This window comes from Amia ocellicauda, chromosome 2 (genome assembly GCF_036373705.1).
Source record: "Amia ocellicauda isolate fAmiCal2 chromosome 2, fAmiCal2.hap1, whole genome shotgun sequence".
Lineage (NCBI taxonomy): Eukaryota > Metazoa > Chordata > Actinopteri > Amiiformes > Amiidae > Amia > Amia ocellicauda.
The window spans coordinates 18,076,232-18,103,996 of record NC_089851.1 but is presented as its reverse complement, the minus strand read 5'-3'; the positions used below and the strand labels follow the sequence as shown (position 1 = coordinate 18,103,996).

The 27,765-nt window shown below is 36.7% G+C and overlaps 2 protein-coding genes across 2 annotated transcripts in view; both read right to left on the bottom strand.

The window, feature by feature from the left end:
• Positions 1-275: 275 nt before the first annotated feature.
• Positions 276-24,160, bottom strand: LOC136766373 (lipoxygenase homology domain-containing protein 1). Its single transcript, XM_066719790.1, has 24 exons — positions 23,869-24,160; positions 22,351-22,505; positions 21,599-21,677; positions 21,237-21,371; positions 20,245-20,429; positions 19,710-19,796; positions 17,954-18,086; positions 16,900-17,051; positions 16,052-16,307; positions 12,784-13,025; positions 11,227-11,353; positions 10,977-11,125; positions 10,538-10,730; positions 10,112-10,171; positions 9,187-9,356; positions 8,552-8,774; positions 6,582-6,736; positions 5,968-6,043; positions 5,172-5,250; positions 3,643-3,940; positions 3,190-3,268; positions 2,087-2,162; positions 1,588-1,644; positions 276-1,424 (listed from the first exon to the last, which is right to left on the bottom strand). Exons 1-24 carry the CDS (start codon positions 24,134-24,136, stop codon positions 1,409-1,411), a joined length of 3,450 nt encoding a protein of 1,149 aa, XP_066575887.1. The 5' UTR covers positions 24,137-24,160; the 3' UTR covers positions 276-1,408.
• Positions 24,161-24,296: 136 nt separating this feature from the next.
• Positions 24,297-27,765, bottom strand: part of LOC136712891 (oxygen-regulated protein 1) — a 34,881-nt gene continuing 31,412 nt past the window's right edge. Inside the window, exons 33-36 of the mRNA XM_066689714.1 lie at positions 26,976-27,195; positions 26,653-26,807; positions 25,914-26,127; positions 24,297-24,646 (exon numbers count right to left, since the gene is read on the bottom strand). Coding sequence (XP_066545811.1) covers positions 24,297-24,646; positions 25,914-26,127; positions 26,653-26,807; positions 26,976-27,195 — 939 coding nt within the window. The remainder of the gene's footprint in view (positions 24,647-25,913; positions 26,128-26,652; positions 26,808-26,975; positions 27,196-27,765) is intronic.

Genomic DNA, 27,765 nt, shown 5'->3' with positions numbered 1-27,765 from the left:
GGCTGTGATGGGGGATTTAATCAAACAGTAAAAATGATCACACGCCCATTTGGTGACAGTCATTACTGTAAATCATCCTGTTTATAAAATTGAAATTTTGATTGTTGCCACGCCCTCCGTTTTTAGATGTCGATTTAACTTAATGAAAGGGCGGTAAAACACTGGAGCATGCATTCATGGTGTATTTATATATGTTCAGTGAAAAACATTTTTAAAAACACTTATTTGTTTAATATATTACTAAATACAGAATAAGAAATGTTAGGTCAGGTTCCTGGTAGGTTTTATTTTTTAATCATATGTTGATACAGTTGAACTTTGAAATATGTTGTTCCAATGGTATCCAAAGGCACAATTAGTTTGAAAATATATATTTATTGACAGAAAACCACAAACAAATGCATTATAACGTGCTGTGAACAAAGAGATCATACAAATACAAATCTTCTCAAAAAGATCTTCTAGTTTTCTAAGCCCTAAAATATGCAAGATAAAAATCATTATTGGAAAGGAATTTGAAGACCTGTCAATTTAAGTATGAATTTCAGCTCTGATCGATTAACGTTGTGACATTCACAATAGTATCACTGATCTAATGCCAATTAAAATGTCATTGTTTTATATGCACCTGAAAATGTTGGGAAAAGAAGTTGGTTGAACATAGCCTTTCAACAGCAACACCTCCAGTTGCCAGGTGACTACCAATGGGCCATTGGACAAAAAACTTCTTATAAATCAAAGAGAAGTCCATGATTTCTATGAACAGCCAGCCTACTCTATCATATCTTATCTACAACCAGTTTTAAATAACTATTATTTCTGGAGGGACACTGGTTTAAAAGGACAGAAGGGATACTAAAATATAAGTAACATGGCATTGGGGTTTACACATTTGCTAGTAACTTTGCATGGAATACAACAAAACATATTCATTTGTGAACCCGGTGTATTCTTAAAACTTAAACATAAAAAAGTTACCTGAAAAGATTAACCCCCTTGTGGCCCCTAATATAAAATAACAATTTTAAAGCAATACAAAAGCACAATTTCAGCATGTTTCTACTAAAATCATCTCATAAAAGACTGAAAGTAATTTCCATGAAATACTATTACCCACAGCAGCAGTATTTAAAGGCAAAACATACCCTGGACCTTTTCCCTACACAAAGACATTAGCTGTATTATTATGGCTGTGCACAACACATCAGTTTATTTAGAAATACATGTCTAACCACCTTTTCTACGTTGAATGTGTCACAAAATTAGTAAAGCAGTTTGTAAAACATAATTGCCGCTTGCAGCTTGATTTAAAAGGAAGAATGATTTCTTGAAGTAAAACCCAGGCTCAAAAATGTTCTCCTGGAAATCTCTTTCTGTTTTCTTTTACAATTCACTCGTGTGTCTTCAATTATCCTTTGATGTCTCTGTTATTAAAATAAAGACCCAAAAACATATTATAAGTAGAGACACTTGAAAAAGGTGTTTATATTCATATAACAGTAATAGTATATACATTTTCTCTTATAATGTGGTTTAAGCATGCACAGTTTTGAAAATGTTTACTATTTCAGAGATTAAAGCTAATACCCTTCAAGGTAAAGCTGCACAGTAGTTTTCTTGTCCCCTTCATCTACAGCAAGCCATCTGCAAAACAAAGTAGTAAAATAATTACTAATATGCTTTGTATACATATGACCACAATATGAGGATACCAGGAACTTATACATGAATATTTGAAAGGATGTAAAAACCAGCATGAGTTATTCATTTGCTGACATTTCATTGCTACTGTTTCTTATCAAAATACCCTGCTTGTTAGCAATCATAGCAGTTCATTATCCATGCAGCCTGGTTTTCAGTTAAGCAGTGTTTTTCCTAATCTTCTAGCAGTGATTTAAAGTTGTCCCAAAAACTGACTCACAAACACACAAAACACTGTAATTATTTTGTTACTATGAAGCTGTCAAACAAAGTCATTGCCAAAACAGGATCTCAGTTGCTGTAAAAATAAAATATAAATAAACTATTTTAATTTAAAATATATTTTATTGCTAAAGTACCTATAACCATAAAAATAAAATCCTACCTGTTGCACAGAAAAACAAACTTTGAATTTGATTGTGAATGCACGATCTCCACCTTTTCCAGAAACCACCCACTTCCTGATAAGAAACCACAATATTATCACCACTGAGAATCTTTGCATTAGTGTTCAGTGAACACATACTGCACGTTGCATGTGTTCTAGCTTTACTCTTTGGTTTTCTCTTACACTTGGATGTTCTCCCTCAACTCAGATATATTCTTAATTTGTATTGTAAAATATTGTAAAATCTGAATTGTAAAAATAAAACATATGTTTAGACCTCAAGTGTGTTTCACTGCAAGGAAAAAATATATAACTTGAGTATGTTAAAATGTGTTGTAAGTAGAGACATCTTGATTAATGTTGTGAAATCTGTTTTGTTGAGAACTGATAATAGGGTTAAGAACTGATTTAAGGTTATTAATCTATATTTTATTTTTTTAGAAATGGAGACACATTTTTCAAGCATCATTCCGCCATTCCTTCCTTTATATTCATTATACACGATAGGCTAAAAGGAAGGAATTAACTGGCTATGAATGTTTTTGAAATCCTAAAAGTAGTGCAGACCCACAAATGTGGAGGCAGTGCAACCTAGTGGCAAGTTGCCACAGGCCACTCTTATAATCAGAACTCACACTACAGTAACCCTAATTTTCTGCCAACCATCCTGCACCCCCAACCCGCACTCCTTCACTTGTACTCATATCTCCGCACTGGGTATAACTGCTTCTCCCATTGATATACTTGTGACATAAAGAATGAAGTGTGAATTTCATGCACAGCCTCAGTAGTCTATGTTGAAATTATATATGTATGTGTGTATCTATTGTTATATGTAATATTTTCAATTGAGTACTTCATTGTAACCTATTTCACTGGTCAATATTTACTTTGCATAATGAGCTAATGTTTAAGCCATTGAATGTCCAATCATTTTTTTTGTTGTTGTTGTTGTTGTTGTTGTTTTCTGATGTAGTAAACGTAAAGCATAGCAAAGTATGTGGAAGTTTCACAAAGTTTTGTTTGTGGTGTTATGTTGTGCTCTTAAACTGGGAACCACATAGTTTAAATCAAGGCTGCATATTTGACATTACGCTTACCACGTTTTTTTCCATCATGTCCAATCTCAATTTTATACAGCTTTCCAACTGATCTTGTTAAGACTTTGAATGTGTCAACCTACAGAAAAATGTACAGAATAACAATTTTGCATTTGCACATGATAAAGTTGACAAACTATCTTGATTCTGAGCTGTGCAATAGCAGTGCAGTATGTCAATCTCCTTTCAAGAAGTAAGCAATCATGAAGATGTTTTTTTTAGATGTTCACTTCTTATGGTATAATCAGCCCAAATTGCATATTGTTATTGTACCTTGAGGAAAAGCAAAAATATTTAGAAAGTATAAAATAATCCGAAAGCAAACCAAGCACCTTTGCAATAACTGTTCCCATAAACTCAAAATCTAAGAATCACCACTGATTTTGTCAGACAGCTTTCTGAAATGCAAGTATGTGGCAGCCTTAAACACAGCTAATATGTGCATGACTTCACCTGGCCTTTTTCAAACGGATCCCGCTTCTTCTGAGGTGTAGTCAATGCGATTGATTCAGAATGACCTTGGTCTCCAAATAAAACCACATGGACGCTTGCATCAGTTCCTGCCCCAATCTTTCCTCCCGTGTAGGTGCTGATTAGGAATTCTGTCACGACTTCTTCATCACCTGCAGGCGTGTCAGCCTTTCCCTTATTTGTAGAACCTCTTTCCTTTTCCTGGTCAGTCTTGTTGATGACGTCAGAAAGCTTAAATTCCTTTGCAGAGAGTGGTTGATCGGCACCAACATTAAACTCCCTAAAAGGAAGATAACATAAATGGCCAAACTGAGCAGCATGTGTACAGTCCTCTGTGATCCTCTCTGATAATGATGATGATTACATTAGATTAACACATTTTTCTTCCTGATGAAAATGTATAATTTCAAAACCCAAAATGAATAATAATAATAATAATAATAATAATAATAATAATAATAATAATAATAATAATAATAAAATCACAAATACTCAATTTTCCTGCATTCAATTTTGCAATATGAATAAATACAAACCAAATGCTAATCCTCCATGAAAGAAATTACAGAAGTAATCCACAAGAATTTAATTGTACAGTTATTATCACATACACGTTATGCTCCTGACATAATTAAATATTTTGGAATATATGAATCCCATTTCTGAAAAACACAAATAGTAACTGGTGAAATGTCAATTTCCTGCTAAAAGCATCTGCAGATAATCCACTAATTAAAATTAACACTGTCTCAAAAAGCTCTGCGAATAAACTGGATTCTAAAGTGGTCCGAAACAATAACGGGAGCCATTGACTTTAAGCTGTGTGATCTAACCATTAGGATTTATCCACATTAGTGTCATGCAGTCACTGTGCATTCTAATATCAGAGATCAAAGAGAATACAAACTGACACATTTACTGTTATTGGAAAGGCACCATCAAGTATTTGGTTGTACCCTGCCTTGAGCCCAGTGCCTGCTGGGATAGGCTCCTGCTCACTGTATCCCTGTACTGGATGAAGTGTACGGATAACAGGCTTTATAACACACTTGTGCAGCTGCAGCTGAAAATTCTGCAGGGTCACAGACACCATCGATGTCACACAGCATACCCAATCCCAGCAGACCATCTGTGTTGCCCTTTTATGAGTCACAGTAAAAGTAGACTATGAGAAGGGGTAGATTTAAACCAATAATAACTGGACTGTAGGGCATAATTGAACTGAACTGAATGGAGGTATAGATTAGGTGAACCACTTGGTAGCTTCACCAATAAGAAACTTATAACAGAGAAAGAGTGTCAGCACAAAGGAAGACATTTAATTAGGATGAACAATTAGTAGCAAATGTAAATACTTATTCCACTAGTTTACCCAACATTCAAAAGGCTTTGTTTCAAAATAAAGGAAGCTAGCATTTCTCTTTTAATGCTGCCAGTCTGTCTAAATAAAATTATTCGAAGTACCATTTCTAAACCACAAGTTACATGAAGTATAATGAAAAGATACTTACTCATTTACATTGAAAACATAGACTTTTTCATTGTTTCTTGAGTCCCTTAAGTGAATTTCACTTACATGTATCGAAACACCTGGAAATTAGACATACATAAATATAAAACCAAACAAACAAACTTAATTCCATTTTAAAAATGCCATTCATTTATTACATTACATCATTTTAGTCAGATTAACAGGCTACAGATGCAATCCACCTTTTCATACTAACAAGCAGAAACTGGGGGAAATAAAACTTGATTAAGATACATCACTCAGCTATCTGTACCTGTTTCAGCAGGGAGATACCCTTCTTTCCAATTCTGTGTATATTCTACATCAAAATATGTAAATACAACAACATTCTCTGGGTATATTAGTATTTTCCTCAAATTTGCTGAACATGTGAAAAATATAATCTCTAGCAATATACTCTAAAGACACTTTATTCCACAAGCAAATAGGTTTCAGAGTATAGCTAGTAAGCATTATGACCCACAGCAAAATTTTACATTAGGCATAAAAGACCAAACTTTAGATTACATTTCAGGCTTCAATGTGAAATCTAAATCGGAAGCTTACAAAATGTCTGTAACAGCAAGGACATTCACTGATGGATTCCTCCAGCTAAATGTTATTTTTCAGCTGTCTGAAATCCTTTGAATGTAAAATGTCTGGTGACATATAAGTCTAAATGTAGTACAATATTAAAGCATAGATTTAGAGTTAGTATAATATAAAAATGTATAGTTTCTATAAATGACAGAGATCTGAACCAGGAGCTGGTGCATACAACACATTCAAATACTTACTCATTTTACTGCTAATGGACAGTGAAATGCTGTGCAATTCACCAAGCTCTACTGTGTGTATTACAAAAGAAAATACCTTAAAATAAAAATATGTTAATTGGTTAAAAACATTATTTAAATTACTTCCACGTATTTATTGGCTATTATGGATTGGCTATGGTTGATAACTGCAGAAAACAAACAGTATGTATTATTGTTGAAATGACAGCACTGCACCCATGCTGCTTTAATTTTATATAGAAGAGAAATACGTGTAAACAATATAACACAAAGGCAATCCACCCTGTGAAATGTAGAGTTAATAAAATCATTGATCACTATATATAATCTTCTAGAACAGTATTATGGATTGAAACCATTACAACAAAGAAATAATTCCTCTGGTCCTTTTCTCCCCCTCAGATTAAATACATATTTGAAATTTACATTTCTTGCAGGGAGTATGTTTTCTTGTAAACTAAGATTGCATTAAAAAAATACAAACATTTGAACACACATCTTGGTTTACAGTATTATGGGATTATCTGTAGAACTTTGTGTCATAAATGAATAACTTAATGATACATATGAAGTGACAGGTGGAGATGCATACCATTTCCACCAACTTGCCTCACCTTAGTATCCTCTCTCTGGTCCTTTGTATTCAAAGGCCAAAGCAGGGGCCTGTCTCCTGTATCTCCATGCTGGCCATACACACAGAGAGCAACTTGGCATGGCTTGCTTTGATCGTACACGTTGCTGGAGACCAATGTTATGTGATAAACAGCAACTATAAAGGAAAAACAGAGATATGTAAAATGTAATGAATCCCTTTCTGTAAATCCAAACAGTGCACAATGGTAAACAATTTGGTTTGTGCAGCACCTACATTTATGAAACCTAGTTGGCAGGTGGTTTGTGGCTTTCCTAAAAATAATTTAATATGTATTACACACATGTACTGAAATGTTATTTATTGTGAAATTCTTTCACCCAGTAATCTTCATAAAATATTCACCATGGGGAATTCATGACATTTTTTTCTAACAAAGCTGCCGATAGGCCGCTGAGCACTGTCACTCATGGAGACCCTCCCTCTGCCTGCTTTAACTAGTACAGCACACCTCTTTTTGCTGGAGCCAACTAGCTCATGCGTGACCTCACAGCCTTTGGGTAATATTCTCTTTTTCAGATAACCAGTATTGCATCTGCAACCTATCATTATCTTGCAAGTCAAGGATACTACCCATATGAGGATGGGATACTACCCAAGTTGGTAATGTACCCAAGCCGTCGTGAGGGAGGCCAGCAGCAAAGCTTAAGGAAGCCAACTACGAGGCAACAGCAAAAGAGAATGCGTGGGTGCTGGGTCTTCAGGCCAGGGGACCTGTGGGTGTCCAAGCCAGGGGTGTTCAGCAGCTCTCTGAATCCTCTCCAGAAAGTCTTGGGACACATCTTCCTCCACTGAGGCAGACAAAACAGACTGGGCAAAACTTCTATTCTTTCCCTCTGCATCAGAGTCCTGGACAGAGACCACGTCGTCTGCCCAAGAGGCCTCCTCACTCTCTGCTGTTGGAGTATGGGGCACAGCAGGAGGCTGGACCGGCTTACGCACCGCTGTTGGTGTTGAGGGGCCAGCGTGGGAAAACCTGAAACCTGGAAACACATGAGTTCCAGCTTCTGGTTCACTGGGAAAGACAGTTCAGAGAGCGGCGTGGGCTCTGATACTGAACTCTACATCTGGGGGAAGATCTCGAGCCGGAGGACAAGAGTCTGCACCTGTGCGCAGTCTGCTGACAGGAGGACAGCTGTGCAGAGAGGATTGTCTGAGATTAAGGCGATGAAGGGTTTAAGGAGAGTCGCAGACATGTAGCCAAACCAGAGACTCGAGAGCCAGCCGAGGAAGGGTGCTGTCCTGTGGGTCCTGCTAATTGATTGTGCAGGGAGTGGATCCCAAAGCACGCGCAAATACCACACAATATCCTCAAGCTTGCCATGTGTGGTCACAGCCAAGGCAGGGCACACACAATCATAATCTTGGGGAGGAACAAGATCGCTGGCTGTAACCGCAGCCGCAGCTGCAAGATAGAGCCAATCTAATGCTGGGGAAGGAAACCCTTCAGAGGTAGGGATTTAAACTAGATTCCACGGAATGAGCAAAGTGGCCTATTGGCAAACTTCGTTAGAAAAATAATAATGGTAACATGCAATATCCAATTGGGAAGCATTCTATTTTTCAGATAACGGGTCATCCAAGGAGAACTCATTGCAAGAGATTTAACAGCCTTAACCTCACCTTCAACCTAATTGTATTCTGTAATTTCGTGTTTAACTACTGGACACATAATATATCAGCTGAATAAAAGTTATAGTGTGTCCTTAAATAAACTGCAGACCATAGCATTAAATTTGGCAGCTAGACAAGTCCAGCCTGGTGCTGAAGTATATATATATATATATATATATATATATATATATATATATATATAAACCTTCACGAGAATACTCAATTATTCGTAATGCTCAATTACTCCGAGAATGAAATGTGCCTCATGTTCTGAATTAAGATGTATTATCCTTCTCATAGAATATTAGTAACACCTACCATGCAGGGCTGGTTTTAATGGCCATTCTACAGGGACTTCAAGCCATCTGTCTCCACTTGAACTTAAGGGAAGTGTTTCATTGACAGAGCAGATGAATGAGTCCAGAGTGTCAGTATTCTGCATCCTAAAAGGGCGCAGAGACACTCGGGATGCCCCAGCCCCTGAACTGTTGAGACCCAGACGAACTTTATAGAGCTCACCCAGGTTTTTCTGAAGGTTAATCTGCAAAAACAAAATATACACAGTAAAATTTTCCAAGCTTTTTTCTCTTGAAAACTTTCTCTTGAACTGTAAATAATCTAGTGATATTTTTTATAACACTGCGGCCTAAACCCAGTCAGAACTTTGTCCCTTTCCTCAACTGCAAAAGACAATTTCAAAACCTGATTGTGGCTTTTGTTTGACAAAGGACCTTCCACCGAATAACTTGTAATTGGTGTGTAGTAAGAAGTTTTAGTTTCTACCAACCCATTGTCTTTTGTTAGATTTACACAGTACCAACTGTGACGAAAATAACAATGTGTGCAAAAGGGATTTACTTGGTGCTTGAATTTAAGAAATCTGAGTGTAGCCATAAAAATGCACTCTCTCTAAGGGACTGATACAATTTAAAATATTTAAACAACATACTCACTTCATATACCACTGCATCATCATTAGTCTGAGATTTCTTTGGTATCCAAAAGAGAGGCTTTGACTTTCCCAGTGACCCATACATTATCATTACTAAGTCACTGAAAGGCCAGGACAGACCATCAGTCTTTTGTTCTAAAGGTTTAATCAGATAAATATTCCACAATCCATCTGTGTAGAAACCAAACCAATGTAAAAAAAAAAACTTTTTTGATTATACATGTATATTTCATTGATATGTATTCTTTCATTTTATTTTGAGCATGTTTTAGTATAATATAGTAGTATATACATCAATATTACTTCACCTGACTTAAAAAAAAAAATCAGTACAGATGTTAAATGATGACTTTGTTGCTGACATAAATCTAATATCATGTTATCTTAGGCAAATAGTTATCCGTCTGACCTAATTGCTGGAACTGCCAGTGATGTTACCCAAGGAGACTGCACAAACAGGTTTAGGTTTTGTCTCACATTTAATATGTTCATATCATGAAATTCGATACCACAGCTGTGACTCAGAGGTCTATAAAAAATATTTAAAATAAATAAAACAATCCTAAGAATCAATCATGAGAGAATGGAAGTTACATGCTGGAGTTCAATGAAGAGAAATAGCAAGGAATTCAGAGTGCAGAGTCAGAGCTGAAGAAGCATTAAAACGATGGAGGTACAAGTGTCTGTCTTAAGACAATTCATTACAGAATTAAATAAACACGTCCAGAGGTTTAGCAGATTAGTATTCAGTCTGCGCTCTGATTCCATGAAAATTGCTTTTAATATTTGTACTCACTGCTAATCAACATAATTATTTCTAATTTTAGCAATATGATTTATAGTGAAACAAGTGGAAGATGCAGAATTAGAAAGTTATTAAAAAAAATCAAACTATATACTGAGTTAGATCTGTCTTAAATACATACCAGATTTCATAGGCTTGCCACTAACATCCATACTTTCTATTATCGTCTTCTCCTGCAATTCTGTTATAAAAAAGAAGCAAGTGAGATGTTATTCACGCCAAATACTCATATAGATGCTGTCCATTTGGCTTTGGTATTGGATAGAAAACATTGCCTAGTTTAATATAGGATAGAAATTCATACAGACATCTTCTTTGTTTCGTTTTTATTGTCTTCCACGACTTTAACTGATCGGACAATGATGCCTGCCCTAATACTGAAGTCACATGAAATTCAAAGGTGGATTTCAGCCCCCAATCTCCAGATGCCAATCAAGCTTCTCCATTAAAACATAATTGAGGACTAGTTAACTATTTAACTGAAATTTTTAGATCTTCCCTGTTGATAGAAGTCTTTTTCTTATAAAATCACAGCCTTAGAACCAACCTTTAACAGGAAATGTTCCTTTTCTGTTGGTGTTGTCCAGCCATGTCTCTGCTAAAACAACAGCTTCTTTCTCAGTGTAGATGCCCTCCTTGACCACAATCTTCTGCAGGTTCCAGTTTGAACCTCGGCCCTTCTCCACCTCTACCTCTTCAAGGAGTCCGATATCCACTGCTTCCACTGTGAATGTGTCCACCTGAAAATGAACCATCAAAGTTGAGCAATCAGTTTGTACTACATCAGAGTAGCCTTTTAAAAATATATATGAATGTTTTGGGAAGATAAAATGTATATACTGTATTTACTGATTTATTAAAGTAAATGACTGATAAGTTTGCAGTCAAGGCAATAAAAGTCTGGTTGCTCTGTAGTTCATTTTAGCCCTGCTCTGTAGTCAAACATCAAAGTCTCCATCATTTCAGTGATTCTGCCCAAGTATTACCTTTCCCTTGCTGAAACAAGTGTCATCTCTTCTTTGGAGTTTTCTTTTGCCTGTACCCCCAAGTGACCCCCAGAGAGTGACAAATATTTCTGCATCTGTTCCAGACACAGGGGAGGATCCAGTGGTCAGGGACAGAGTGTACTCCTTCACTGAAAGTTTGAAAAATGAATCAATATTACAAAGTGCACACACTTTGTGACAGAATTATCTAGTGCAGACGTACTACAACTAACTGAAAAGTCATCTCTACCTGTTAGAAAGTCACAGTCTTTCCTAATTACAGGCAGCTCCACCACAGTGTTTTCTCCCCTGTCACCCAAATACCGCAGCACTGGAAATTCAAAGATGTCCTTAGTTTTTCTGTTCTGAAGTTTAATCTAAATAGAAATGTCACAGAAAGAGTAAGTACATTCCAAAATAATGAGAACATAATGAAAAGGCAAATATGGTTTTAATGCAAAGCCCGATTCATTATTCTTCTTGTTCATTCTCCTCGGAAACAAAAACACATTCCTGTTCAAAATCATACCGCCAACGGAAATTAATATATGTAGGAATTGCCCCAATTTTATCGTTTTATATTCTTCTTGAGTTAGCTTTTATTTCTCTGAATAAATTGTGTTTTATTAAGGTAAAATAAGTACTTCTATACAGACAAGTCCTGATTGTTAGAGGATATGAGTTAGTGTACATATAATGATTGGATCTCAGTGATGTTTATAAATACACACAATTTGTTTACGTAACCTTATGTATTTTTTTATATAAATGGTGTCCATGTTTTATTAGGTATCATCATAATTATGTATCATAATAAAACCAGAATAATTCAATGTATTCTTTATGTAGTTTTTCCTCACAATCCTCAATGAGTTAAGTAAAGCGCTGTGGCAATTTTCTAAAGTAAATGCATGTTTCAGTACTGTCTTGTCTACTTTGTCCCTGAGGTCCCTGATGTGCAGCTGCTCCTATTTTCTTTTAAATCCCTACTTGCCTGGAAAAATACAAAATCTTATGTCCACCTGGGCTCTCTTGGACTAGAAAATGTTGAAAGCTGCCAGTAGAGTTAGAAGCAGGTTAGGAATTAAACTGCTTAAAAAATAAGTATTGGAGCAACAATATCTGTTCCTTTGTGCTGGCTGAGTGTTTCGAGTTCCCGTGCACCCATACCTGACCTCTTGTTGTTGCTGCAAAACACATTGATGTTATTCCAAGACATTTTTTGTATTTATTTACTATTTTCACAAGCAGGAATTAGCAGAAGAATGGTAAGTTCTGGGTGTAGTTACTTGCTTTTATGAAAATACAATATAAAATTTACTTTTATTAGAAATACAAAGTATTTTCAGGAATGGATTCTGAGAAAAAAAACATATTTGGTATTCGGTTTGAATTACTTGTTATGCACAGAAGTGTTTATCAATCACTACCACTCAGTTTTTATTTTCTAACTTGAATAGTGTTTTATTTTGCTTCCTATCCTCTTCTTTTTTGTTTGCTGTAGACATTTACAATATCCTGAAATAATCCAGTGCTGAAATTTCAAGCCCCTTTGGAAGGATATACATGACACAGCTGATTGATTCTGGTTTAATGCTTTTGCACATTGTTTCCCATTCAGTTTCAAAATTTGTGATAATCATTATTAAGCAGAAGCAGATCTAAGACCTCTGTCTAACTAAGAAGGCAAACATAAAGCAAGCATATATTTTCCCAAAACATTAGTCCCAAAACATTAAGGGATCAGATAAATCACACATTAGGTAACAATAAGGAAACCCTGTGCAATGGACTGTATTTGTGCTACCTGTCTGCAGTGCCATGTTTCTCCTGCTTGGGTCCCTTCTGTTCGCAGACGAATTTTAGTAATAGATCCATGTCTCTGGTCAATTTTTGCAGTCGTCTGATACATTTGTCCTGGTTTGAGCATTTTCCCGGGGAGACTGAGGGCAGAGCTTGTGCCCTTCTCACCACAAACCTCCAGGGTCACTTCTGAATCCTCGGCAATGCTTGAATAGGCACCAGTTGATATGTAGATGTCCCATGTGCCTGTGGGAATAAAAGTAACGAAATGTTACATTGAATCAGATAGGTTGAAGGACAATAGCTTCTTCATCAGTAACAAGCTACCAAAATAACATGTGACATGTGGGTTACACTTGCTGTGCTTTGGCATTGATTTAATATCAGAAACTTGTCATTCAGGCCTGGAAGAATGCAGGGTTGAATTCACATTCACATTCTAATAATAAGCAGATATAGGTTTGCAATTTTGTTATTTATTTGTTTGGCATTTTGTACAATATTCATTTTAATTATCTGTGCATTTCTGTAAATAAAACAAATCTGAAATAATTCCAACTTCCATAGTCATGAACAAACCAGATGTTATGTATGCACCTGTTTTTCTAGCGCTCTAATAGATGCTGTTTGCACTCATCCAGGATGTTCTTAAATTGCCAAGATTCCAACCAGGTGAGGCAAGAGGATTTTGACCTGTCTTGTCTCCTCATCAGGGGCGGCGGTGGGGTATGGCTTGGTTGGGCTACAGCCCCACCAAGAATTGTGTTAGCTCCACCTTAGCCCCACCATGCAACAAAACAAGAATATCACCGAGCAGAATAAGTGCTGGCCAGTTACATTTGCATCACTGCGTCATTTCTGTGTCAAATTGGCGGGCGTTAGCATGCAGTGTAGTGTAGTGATGCAGTGTATCGCACATTACACTGATCTGAGCCAAATTAGTTAACGTTAGCTAATGCTAGCTAGCTAAGTAATTTGGGAAATTGTAACATTGCTAACATTATTATGGATCGATCCAACCACAACAACCTTGTGCTCCTTTGAAAACGTAAATGGTGAGTTTGACTATATTTTAAATAATAGGGTCGATTTGGAAACTGTGCTGACTTTGTCGCGTTTTTTGTGGACTGGGTGGCCGCCGGTTGAGTGCCATTAACTAGTGTAGCTCTCTCTCTCTCTCGCTCTCTCTCTCTCTGTGCGTCTCTCTATCTCTTACTTTCTCTGTGTGTGTGTGAGGAGTGTGACAGATGATGTGCAATGCGTTGGGTTTGTAGCGGACAGGTTTGCCAGACAACGAGAATGAGTTGAAATAGCATGAATAGTATTGCCTAAACTCAGTAGTAATGACCATCCAGGTCTGTTGCTCTCGATGTAATTTTGCATGTGAAAAAAGGAGTCAGTGCAATCATTTAACCCATAGCAGCCTAATGGGTGCTATTCTATTGTGTATGTATTCACTTTGAAATTCAGATGTTGATTTGAGCCCCGCCACTGTATGGATTAGCCCCACCGTAGTTTAGCCAAAGAAAATACTGCCGCTGCCAATGCTCCTCATTGGCTGGCCAGACAGTCATTTGCCCTCTTGGAGCAGGTATCAACCACAGCTCTGTGTGTGTGTTTATTTAAACATCTTTTTCAACATATTTTCTTTAAACCTGTGTTTTGCCTCCTGCCTCCTGGGTACTGATGAGGAGAAATGTACTCCTAAAATAAACAGGCAGACAAGGAACACTCAGGATTTAATTAGAATAATACAAAAATAGTTTATTCAACTATAACGAAGCGCTCCAGAGAGGCCCACTCAGGAAGACTCTTGTAAAGTTTTTCTAATGAATATATGATCATATAGAAGATTACTCCTTTTGGTTGCTGAGCAACACCATGACATCAGTGAGGTTGCCCAACTTTATCACAGACTCTGTCTCTGTTTTCTGTTCTCTCGATGGCCTTGGATGAAAATGTTTTTCTAAAATCAGCTACGCAGAAACTGTACTGAACCTGACCTACCAGGAGCAATTCACAGAGCAGAAATGCAGATGATCTACACAATCTTGCTGCAACAGTAATACAAAGAATATATTTGGCATCTAGACAGGGCACTGTCCCGCATCCCTACCAGCTCACATTATTTATTTATTAAGCTTTTCTGCTTTCGAACTGAGCACTGTATTATCATCATTATTATCTCTACAATGTCATTCCCAATTTTTTCTATTAGTTCACATTTTATTGGAACACTGTCATCTACGGCAGTAATAGCTTAAAACGTTTAATTGACCTTGTGATCAATTATTTTGTCCAGCTTAATCTTGTTATCCTTTTAAGACTGGGAACATTGAGGTGAACATTAACAAAATAATATGAATCAGATTCACATCTAAAACAATGTAATATGGGCTTCTAGTGATCTTGAGATCTTGGTACAATGGACATGCCACTGTGACATTTATTGGATGTGATTTTCCCATAGAATACTGTGAATTCCAGCTCCAACGAGTATATTAGCCACAACATTTCACCCTTATACAGACTGGCATGTGTAAATAACTGAAAAATTAAATTATGCCATAATTATATTAATAAAATGTATCAATTGTTGTTGGTGGTAAATATATTGTACTGTTTACAGCTAATTATGTTGCAGCTACATTAGGGGAAGAAAACATTTAGTGTGAGATCTGTAGCAGGTAACTAACAGTAAGATACTGTAAACAGGTAGTATCTGGAAATGTTTAAATTCAAGACCACTCTCACTCTGAATCCTTTATGCAAAATGAATCTCTAACATTTATTTGACTTTTATTTTATTTTTTTAATTTATTAAATTTGACTGTGATTATTATTTAGTTGCTTCAGTTTCAATTGTAATTGTGCATTTGGCAAAGAAACTATTCCAACAAAAGCAGGTTCTGAAAAGAAAATGTGTTACAAAACACAATTGGCACAGGGCCTTAAAGCCTGCTGGTGAAATGTTTAATCTAGAATATATGTTTTGGTAATTGTAAATAACTCTTCAAATTAAAAGAATATTGGCACAGATACATTTAAAATAATTAAGAAATCTATGTCGGAAAAAGAAAGCAATATAATCTGTCTCATTAATGTTTTCAATGCCAGAACATTGCATTCTGTTGTATATGAAGGGATGTTGCTTTCACTTATCTGCACCTCACGTATTACACTTTTTCAAATCATTGACTTTGATGCAGACTTTCTGAACCATTTTAAGTCGATGCAAAGCATGCAGAGACAGAGATTTCAAGCAAACGCACCCTGAGGATCTGCTGTCACTTGGCCGTGGGAGCTGACTTTTCCAAGGAGTTTCATTTCTCTTTCTGTCCATCTGTCACCAGTTCCACTGTCTAACCACCGTTGGCATGGAAACACAAACTCTGCATCTGCCTCTCCAGGGTCCTGCACTGTGATTTTATTCAGGTACCATCCAGCACCGTAGCCTGAATTTCCATGCCCTACTATGACCCTGGAAGGCATGCCAAGGTCCACTGCTTTTAGGTGGAATGTATTAACCTGTCAGAATAGAAATTACATGACAGCTGATGCTTACATGATGGGTTACGCTTAGCTGAATGGCACCTCAAGTACATCTTCATTAGATAAAATAAATTACCTCTTGACAAAGTAATTGTTCCTGTTTCATTAAATATTACAGTAAGCTGTAAATTCTGCCAGACACAATTAGTTCCAAGCAAGTTTCTGTATTTACTTAAGGAACAGATTAATAACTGCATGTGCATATTTCCCAGCAATAAGATTAAGCATGCCATGTTGAAATTCAAACTTCAAAAAGGGATGTGACACTGCGATTTCATTTTATAACTTTGGGGAAGAGAGGCCAAATGAAGCCTTCTTGCAGATTTGGTCCGTTTTGTAAAAACATAAGACAATCTGCTCCTGAAACATGCAGAACGATTTAATTCAAAGGAAAAGCCAAGATCAACAGGGCAAATTAATTTCAAACCCCCCCGTCACTCCAATTCCATTTATACCTAGCACTGATATATTAGTATCCTATGTGCTATTGCTCCCAGTACTAAGCAGCCTGAGGCAACATGCTTGTTTGTATGGTAAAAGCTGCTGACAGTCGAGGCTCATTACTAACCTTCCCTTTATCTAGAATTAACTGAGAAGAAGAAAGGGTCAGTTTCCGCACACCGGTATCTCCCTTTTCACCAAAAAGAGTGCAGGAGATCTGGGCATCGGTTGCAGCTGCTGGAAGGTCTCCTGTGTACACTTTGACAGAGTACAACACATCTGCAAGACAATTATGTGAATGGATAGCAGTCGGATCAATATCTGCATGGTTCCTGGTTCAGTACAAACATTTATTCATACTTCCTGCAGTAAATCACCATTCCCAGTGCAGCTATGTCAGCCAGCTACCTTCTCTCATAAATAACACTTTTGTAATACATGTATATAGTTATAAATGATAGACAACAGATTGTAGCTATGAATATGTGTAATTGTATATGATTTAAGACTCATATTTGCAATCTGTTTGCAGAAATGCTGCTACTTGTAATCTATTAACTCCCAACCCTGTATATGTGTTACAATTTGAGGAATATAAGCAATTTAATGTATAAATAAACTTTCTACAAAACCTGTAGACTGCATGTATCATACTGTGTATCTGATGTCGTCTGTCTGGCTTTTCAGTTGTATTAGACAGCTAAGGCCGGAATCGGATTGCTTTTAGATGCTAGGCAGTGTTTACATTTAAATCACCTTGCTATTATTTATTCTTAGTTTAAAAGAATCATAGGGATTTGTAAAAGCACCGTTTTGTCCTCAAAAAGACATTAACAGGTGTCTCAAAATGATAAACAACAGGACAATGAAGACCTTTTTAAAATATAAAAAATACAAAGATGACATTCAGTCTTCTGTTGAATGTGATATGATATGATATTATCTAATTGTGTGTTGAAAAATAAACTCCAAAGTCCTAACTCCCAAGGTAAGTTACAGCTGAAAACAGCAATTGTGTTCAGCCATCTGGTCGATCTCTGTGCCCTGAACCTAGGCTTTCAAACAGAACAGGCACTTTTGTTGTGTTATTATAAATCTGCGTAGATACTGTCTCCTGTTGGTTACTATTCTAGGCACATATATTGCTGGACATTAAGTCACTTTTTATTTATATGATGTACCTCTGAGAGGAGGCCTGTCAGGCCTGCCAGCTGCCAGCTCAGTCACGCTCTCCAGCCCATTCTCCTCAAATAGCCACCGGTCTGCGGTGTCAAATCCCAGCTCTTGTTTTGTAACACTGTCCTTCATGCGTAGCTTTCGTGAGCATGAAAAAGAATGGATAATGTGTTTTTGTTTGGTTTGGTTGTTTTTTCCTAGGGAATCTAGTCAAACAAAGATACAGTCTTGAAAGATAATGATAATCTTACTGAAAAGAAGAAAAGAAGATCCAGGATGAACTATCAGTTTATAAGAAAACACAACAAAATCAATGGCGATCAAACATGCTTTCCTTACAGCAAAGATATCTCATCACAGCCACACATATACTGTATGGATTTTGTCAAACAATGTAAATTATGTATATTGGGTTAATTCAATCCTGTATGTACTTTTCTTCTTTACGTCAGACCACTTGAGTATTTTTTAAATCTTTTGATTTTGTTTGTAGCAGCTGAATGATGTAGGTACAGGGAAGAGTTAGATACATCTGCAGCTAATCAGCCAGGGAAATCTGGACTATTTATTTAAGTTTGTTGATATCACAGAGCTAAAAGGAAAAGAGAAGACAAGACAGGAGTTGAACTTTATATATTTCCATTATGTACCTGTCCCAAGATTCAATTCAAATTTCAACCTGTCCGGAGTGGGAGTACTTGCCATGGAAAAACACAGTAGAAGCTAGACCATCTGTCACTGAATGTATAATAAATATGGTGACCTCCCAAATGTCAGGCTACATTTAAGTGCTCCAAGTAAGATACTATATATATTTGGTCTTAGAAGAGATAAGTACAAAAGGTTATAATATAACATGGTACATATGATTACACCTTTTAGCAAATAATATCAGGACTTTTGTATGCATCATGCCACATTCCACTGAAAGCATCGTGTGAGTGTAACTTTCTATTGCAATGTACAAACTTAAGCTTCAAACACTTCTCATCACAAATACAGTTGAGATCTTGGTTTAGGATCCTGGAATCATGATTTGCAGAGATCAGACACCAGAACTAATCTTACCCTTCAGTTACTGAAGAGAACACACTTTTATCATTCACGTTAGACAGTACTGAGGAAAAAAGGGCTTTATTTTTCCTATTGAGATTATCATAATAAGAGGGCTAAGGTTGTCAACTAAAAAGGCTTTACTTTCCTTTCTTCCTTCTTAACATTAAATAAATAAATAAATAATAATAATAATAATAATAATAATAATAATAATAATAATAATAATAATAATAATAATAATAATATGTCTTAAAACCCACACCAAAACAATGTTATATTAAACAGTACAAACTGATACATAGATACATGAGCCTCGCTAAATAAATACATAAAGATAAAATGTATATAAATATGATATTCCTGTAATCGGGAATAGTTCTCATTACACATCAGAAACGTTCTAAAATCTGAAATTGAAAGTAACTACTTTTTCAAAAACATTCCTGTTCACAAACGAAACTTGTAAACTTTAAACTGGTATTTAACCTGAGATGCTGTTTATTATAACTTTGTTATATACTCAACATTTGGGTAACACTTTACATTAATTATGCCTATTTACACTGTATTTACATTGTAACAAGTAATTTCTGTGTAAATACACAGTCATTAAGGACACCTAATGTAAAGTGTTACCAACATGTGTATTCATATTAATGGAAAGTAATGTAATTTACTTAACCAACACCTAAGAAATGTCCCTACCTTTTCCAACTTTAGATGTTTAACTTTCTCTTGGCTCTTACAGATGAATGAAACCTTCAGCACATCACCTATTTCCCCATTACAGACCTGCAAGTGTAAGTTAACAAACTGAAGATGATTACATTTTATTACCTAGTGCTTAAAGATTTAAAATAATTAAATACATGTTTTCAGAGTTGCAAATTCATGGCCTGGACCAACATAAACTGTCACCATCATTTTAGTAAAAAAAAAACTTGTTTTTGGCTGGGATTAAATCAAAACTTTGACCCACCCGCTAATCGAACACTACAGAACTGTACTCAGTCGCAGCTTCATTTTCAGCAAGATGCCACTTTCTTCTAATCAGAAATGTAACCGCTATGGTGTACAGCTTTGTAGTTTACTATTAGCAGTTGGGTCAAAGTTTTGATTTAATCCGGCCCTTTATTTCTTTGATGTAATAAATCAGAAGCAATAGGTGTGAATCGATGAACTGCTTAATTTCACATTGTTTTACTTAAACATACCATATAAAAAACACCAACATACTTACATGAAACGGTGTGTTATTGAAGTTTTTTACTTTTAGCAAAGAGGACTTCTGTTTTTCCCCAAACACAATGACAGAGATGTCTGCTGTTTTTTCTGGCAATGGTGAGCACTTCACCCACATGCTCCACTGTTGTGCTTTGCCCGTTTCCGACTCCTTTACAGGGTTAGGCCTCTGTTCTGTTGTGTCTTTCAGTGTGAAAGAAGGTGATTCATCATTATTTGAAGAAATGACAGGTTTTTAAAAGGGCAGCAACAACAAAACCTCTGCACTGTAAGTTCAGTTATTCATTCAGTTTGGTTCGGTAATAGAAATTCACTGCTTTCTACTGCCTTCTACATTTCTGTGTTCGCTCTTATACCATTGTTACTATCCTGGCTGACAGGAAAGCAGGACTGCAGTCTTGTATAGTCAAAGATTAAAATACCAGACCGATATTAATATGGAAATATATGCAGAAACATGAATTAGATGGATAGATAGATAGATTTAGATATTGTGATACATATATAGATAAACATATAGATATAGACACAACAGCATTTCTATTGTCTTCTCGGAAAGTAACTGAATGCTATGAGCTATGAGTGATTGATGAGTTTATGCTCAATCATGTACTGCAATATATTTCACTCTCTGCTTTGTCAGGTACAGCATTTTCTAACAATGATGCCCAAGGTCTCAGCTCAAAATATTTAAAATACACAGACATAAATTGAGATTTATAATTATTCTATGTTCCCTTTTCCTTTTTATGTTTTCGCTTGGTTTTCATATTAGGCCTAAATAAATGTTCATGTCAGATTTCCATTTCCATGTCTATTATATGAGAAGGCCCTTGGGTTTGAACTGAAAAACACTGTTGAAGATAAAACAAGTATTTGACCACTGGCTAGTAACCAGTGCAGCACCACAATGCCACGGTATAGCTTAAGATTTCAAGACCCCAGAAAACAGCTAAATCTAAGGAGGTTAGCATGTCTCAATATTGTCACCTTTCACAGGGATGACTGCTTCATAGATATCTCCCTTCTTTGGGTGAGCATTGATCCAATCACTGTGCATGAAAGTGTGATGTGTAGTGGGCATTTCTCCTTCAGCCACAATTATTTTCTCTAGAAACCAGCGATCTGTGGAAATAGTCCATCATGTTAAGATTTGAAAGAGCTGCTGAAGAATATTTAGTTAGTTAAAATATACATTGCATAGTTGTCAATTTTGTTTTCAATGAAATTAAATAATTTTGATAATGTTGGAAACATTCCATTAAAATAAATGTAACGTCTTACATCATCAAACTTTGAAGTAACTAAAAACCATTCAAGGACATCTGTAATTTGGAGGCAAACTGACATACCTTTGCGTTGACTTCTGTATCCAATAACCAGTTGGTTCAACTTCCCAATATTGACAGCTTTGATTTTAAAATTGTCCACCTAAACAGTGCATATATGTCAGATTAATGGTGTAATAAAGTAGTGAATCATTCTTCCGAAATCATACACTATGCTCCATGATCTGCATCTCACAATTAAAGTTCTGCTTTCCAACTGTATTTTGATAAAGAGCAGAGTAAACGCTTCTGCAGTCTTTTCCTTGACATTTTCATTCAATTTTAACCATAACAATGTAATTGATCTGTTCCAATAATATCCTTATTTAATTACACATATGTAGTATCATCAAAGATGCGTCTGCATTTGCCTATAGGCAGCTCAGGCATTCATGAATTCCCCATGGTAACGACGAGTGATGTACCATTCCCCTTTGGCTAGTGTTCTCGATTTGAAAGATAACGGTAGGATTTTAATGATTATCAAAAAAGCAAGACAAATCTGGCATGGAACACTGGTTGGAAAACACTGATCTAAAGGACTCACAGCTGCCATTAAGAACAAAGGTTGGCCCACATCCCATTCAATACATTGTGAAAATGACTTTTTGCATTCGCTGTACCAATGCTTTTGGCAAAATATACTGTGTATTTACACAATGGGTAACTGTTAATCATAGTTAGTGTAACTGATTTAGGAACATGATAAAAGTCCTCCCTTATATTTTAAGTCTAAAAGCCATTATTTTGTGTACTAACCTTCTAATAAATCTTACCTGGCCTTGAGAAAAGGTGTTTGTCTCATTGTTGGATCTTGCCAGCCAACGTTTTCCAGTATCTCCTTGGTCTCCTTGGAGGCGGAGGTATACCTCACCAGTGAAGCCTGCTTTCTTAACATCTCCAGTATACACATTAATCCTGTACTGCACAACTGAGGAAAAAGGGCAACAGAAACCAGTGTGACAGGCTCAATTGTCTTTGGAAACTGTTTCCTTGGCGCTTAGGCAGTGTTTTCTGTGTTTGTCAGTTAATGTGTGACAGATGCAGTGATCCTTGGGACTGAGATGGACAGCCTGTCACAGCAGGACTTTCGTAAGAAAAACCTCTCTGTTAGATGTGCTGCTTTAGACAGCTCGTTATAATGTTTGTCCTCTAAGACCATTTCCTTTCATAGAAGTAATTGAAAAAAAAAAACACCACAACTCAAGATGAGAAGAACAGCAACCCACTAATACATGTTATTAAAAATAATATTAGTATCCATCCAGACAGGTTGATTTGCAGGTAACAAACATATTTATTAACAGAGAAACAATGTGAATATATACTAATATAGCATAGAGAATAGAACAACATACACCGATCAGCCACAACATTATGACCACATGCCTAATATTGTGTAGGTCCCCCTTTTGCCACCAAAACAGTCCTGACCCGTCGAGGCATGAACTCCACTAGACCTCTGAAGGTGTACTGTGGAATCTGGCACCAAGATGTTAGCAGCAGATCCTTTAAGTCCTGTAAGTTGCGAGGCGGGGCCTCCATGGATCGGACTTGTTTGTCCAGCACGTCCCACAGATGCTCGATTGGATTGAGATCTGGGGAATTTGGAGGCCAAGTCAACACCTTGAACTCGTGATTCATCAGACCAGGCCACCTTCTTCCATTGCTCCGTGGTCCAGTTCTGATGCTCACGTGCCCATTGTAGGTGCTTTCGGCAGTGGACAGGGGTCAGCATGGGCACCCTGACTGGTCTGCGGCTACGCAGCCCCATACGCAACAAACTGCGATGCACTGTGTGTTCTGACACCTTTCTATCAGAACCAGCATTAACTGTTTCAGCAATTTGAGCTACAGTAGCTCGTCTGTTGCATCGGACCACACGGGCCAGCCTTCACTCCCCACGTGCATTAATGAGCCTTGGCCGCACATGACCCTGTCACCGGTTCACCGCTTTTCCTTCCTCGGACCACTTTTGATAGGTACTGACCACTGCAGACTGGGAACACCCCACAAGAGTTGCAGTTTTGGAGATGCTCTGACCCAGTCGTCTAACCATCACAATTTGGCCCTTGTCAAAGTCGCTCAGATCCTTACGCTTGCCCATTTTTCCTGCTTCTAACACATCAACTCTGAGGACAAAATGTTCACTTGCTGTCTAATATATCCCACCCACTGACAGGTGCCATGATAACGAGATTATCAGTGTTATTCACTTCACCTGTCAGTGGTCATAATGTTATGGCTGATCGGTGTATATAAATGGTATCAACTTAAACAGGTTAATTCCGTACCAGGTTGGGGATCCTGCTTAGGCAACAGCACAGGGAGTTCCATATAGTTATGGGCATTTGCAAAAAATCGGCAGTTGAAATCCAAATGCATTGCCAGCTTCGTCTCAAGGTTCTTCATCCCTATGGTTTTAAGCTGCCAAGTCTGCTTTACTTGATCGGGCTTACTAGATACACATACCTTGTAGATTTCACCAACTTCTGACATTTCATCCTGGGACGGCAAGACAAAAATAGGCCAGTTGAACCTAACATCAGTAATTGTGTTCATGTCTCTTTGAAGCAATCTTGCTGTCAGTTTGGTAGAGCTGCTTATTAAGCCTCACAGATTAATTAAATATAGTGAATCAGAAATAGTATTTTTATGGGTGGTGTGCTGGTCCCTCTTGTGTCCTCCCCCCATTTCTTCTCATTTATTTATTAATTTATTTTTATTTTGGAATACTATATCCATTCCAGTACAGCTTGGCCCTGGTCCTGGCATTATGTTGGGGTGAGGGGCAGATCTCTGTGTTTCTCTGCCGCCTTTCACTTGCCCCCTGGCCTGATCCTGAGTTGATCCCAGTAGACCGTTTTTGTATAAACTTCGAATTCTTACTAACCTTGAGGTGCGATTCAGATCCTGTCATGTGTAGTCTAAGTTTCTTATAGCCTTTATCTCCATGAACAGTAATTGTAAGACGAATGGGAACCTCTGTACTTGTGATGTCAGAGCCAGAGATGTCAAAGAGCCAGACACCAGAACACTCCTGCAGCTTTGGGCCGGCCACTGACCGCTCACCTTGAAGAAAAGAAAATATATCAGGAGATGATAGTGCACAGTTTCAGTTTTTTTTATGTACAAGCCTTTCCTGGAAGTTTACATGCTAATACATACATCATGTGATCATGTAAAAGGTGAGTTTTCATTACCTATTTTTTATTTTATTTAGTGTTTTATAGCATTGAAAGTGTTACTCAATCATGTCCTAATTTAAACAGCAATTTCCCAAATTATTGAAAAAAGGAACCAATACTGAAAATAAGAAATATCTTGGCACTGTATTTAATCTATGTTTTGCTGTTATATAATACAATTCACTTATTAGTGTAATTATTAACATTTATTAGTGTAATTATTTAATTAATAAATGAATTCCAATATCAAACTAATAAAACAGAAGGATTACTTTCAATACTTCTTTATAACCAAAATGTACTATTTAGTGAAGTTTATCTTTTTAAATGTTTTAATCTAATAAAATATTTTAATGCATTTGCCTTAAATAAAACATTATTTTTTGTCAAGTTTATTAAACCACCATAAATGCAAAGGATATGGAGAAGAAGCTCCCCTGTCTGTGACAACTCTTCCCTCTATTAGGGAAGATATGACATTTGCAGTGTTCTGGTGCATAATTTTTCACAGCGGCCTGTGCAGCTGTCTAGTCTGCCTGTGAGAGCGACAGGCCCTCGCTTCCTGACAACTTATTCCCGTCACCGAGGCCCTTTATTTTCTGAGCCACCTCAATGCTTCACACTACCATCCCCTTCTATGTTGATTGAACAGTCATAGTGGAGCTTGGGGAGGTAATTTATTCATTAGTGTGCACTACAATTAGTTAATTATGTGATTACACTAACCAGTGATAATCTAAATGAATGAGAGTTACTATGGTGAATGGCCAGTGGTATTTAGGATGGTTTTAAATATTGATTTGTGTTTCTAAAGTGTTTACTAATGAGTATGTGTGTTTATTAGTGTTACTTTTACATACTTCTGTCTTATCTTCTCACCCAGAATGGTACTAAAAAGTCCCCGTAAAATGCAGTATTTTGATATACTGCAAAATGTAATAAACTGAATTCAAGCGGCTGGTCTTACTTGGGAGTGAATCATTTGCCAGCTTTGGAAAATCACACCCAGATCTTTTTCTACATTTTATGAGTTTTAAGATTACAAAAAAATATACTTGGAGTTTGTATTCCTTCACTTCTGTCCTCCTGTGCCATATGACACTAGGAAAAGTTACCAAATAAATTGATTCTTGATTAAATAGGAGACTAACCAGTTGACATCAGGGAGCAAACAGTGCTCTGCTCGCCAATATGATCATCCAACCACCTGAAACAGGGGAAGACCCACTCCGTCCCTGTCCTCCGAGATTCCTGGACTGTGATCAGTTTGAGGTACAATCCAGCACCGTACCCTTCTCCATCATGGCCAACGACAACCTTTGTCAAACGCCCCAAAGAAACAGATTCCAGCAGAAAGGAATCCACCTGTCAAAAGTCATTGGCAAGAATATTTTCAATATCAAATGTGTCTTACACAGTGAGAACAAAACATAGATAAACAAACTGCTTCAGGAATTACTACTTTCTTTATTTCTAGACTATACTTATCATATAGTGTATTTAGTTGTGAAAAGGAGAAAATATAATTCAGAATTATAATTCAGAGACCCAATTCAGAAAACACGATACGAACATGAATTAATCTTAATCAGATGTCGTTCAGTTCTCACTCGTGGCATATATGCTCCTTTCATATTATCATAATAACTTACATCACAAATTAATATGAAGAAATTCAATTAAAGGTATAATTTATAAGTGGTCGAGCCATTCTCTCAAGTAATAATCCAGTAACACTTTACATTAAGGGTCCCTAATTACTGTGCATTTACACTGCATTTACTTGGTAACTACGACTGTAATTATGCCAATTTACACTGTAAATACACAGTAAAGTGTTACCAATAATCCTTTACAGAAGATGAGAATTATCTGTTATAAACAAGTCACCTTATTTTTCTGAAATGCTGGTCCTTCAACTAAAGAATGGCGAAGTTGCCTCACTCCTGAATCACCCCGTTCTCCATGCAGCGTTATGTAGACATTTGAATAGGTTTCAGCTGCCCACGTGTCACCCATGTGAATTGATACAATGTATTCATGCACTGAAATGGGACAGATACATATTTTATATACAAAAGTACAGCAGCACCTTTAAACCATTTGTAATATATAGAGATCTATATAGAAATCAATTGAATAACAAAAATATATTAAAACATATTGCAGCCAAGTATTTTGTAATTATTTCACTTCATGTTTGCCATTCTTACCCGGAAGAGTTTTCCGACCTTCTATCACTACGGGGAATTCTTTCACTGGCTCAGTTTGTTCAGAGTGAGAAGAAAGCCAGCAGTTAGAGTCAAAGTTGAGCTCTTTGCCCGTGTACACCTCTTCCATCTGAATAGACTTTAAATGCCAGTCCTGAAAACCTGCCAGTTCATCACAGCTGACCCGAATCTTGTACACATCTCCTACATCTCCAGTTTCAACCTATAATACACATGAAGTAAAGGTTTCGGAAAAATGACATACCAGTTGATCATTACTTTTCAGGATATCTCTCCACTACTAGATTCAAATGTTAACATTTAGACTGTAAAGTACTGCAGTTGTGTGTCCCCTTTCTCTTCCTTAAATACATTACATTACATTATTTGTCATTTAGCAGACACTCCTATCCAGGGTGTGCACAGAAGTAGTGCACAGAAGTATGGTATTTAATAAGAATAAATGTTATAAATAAGTTATGTTTTCAAACACATGCAGTGCAGTCAGGAATGTTCTATCTTATGGATTCATTTGGATCAAAGGCCTAAACCAAATCATAGCTTTGATTAACCCAGTAATTTAAAATTCAATTACAAACCCGATCACCACTTTATTCATAAGGAGTAGTAAGAGGCTAAGGAAAATTCATTAAATCCTGAAAGGGTACAGGTTTATAATCTACGATTCGCAGGTATGTCAAACATCTGAGTTGGTCTAGCTCAAAGCAAAATGTGTAATATTTCTTATGAACCAAATCCTTGTTAGTTTGGAAGATTTCCCAGCCAAGAAAAA

Excerpts from the sequence above, each read along its gene's own strand:
- LOC136766373 (XM_066719790.1), bottom strand. The coding sequence starts at position 24,136 with ATGAACACAATTACTGATGTTAGGTTCAACTGGCCTATTTTTGTCTTG. Across the intron at positions 19,797-20,244 it reads TCAATAACACACCGTTTCAT|GTCTGTAATGGGGAAATAGG; the intron begins GTAAGTATGTTG and ends TTACACTTGCAG. Across the intron at positions 11,126-11,226 it reads AGACTGTGACTTTCTAACAG|TGAAGGAGTACACTCTGTCC; the intron begins GTAGAGATGACT and ends TCAAACTTTCAG.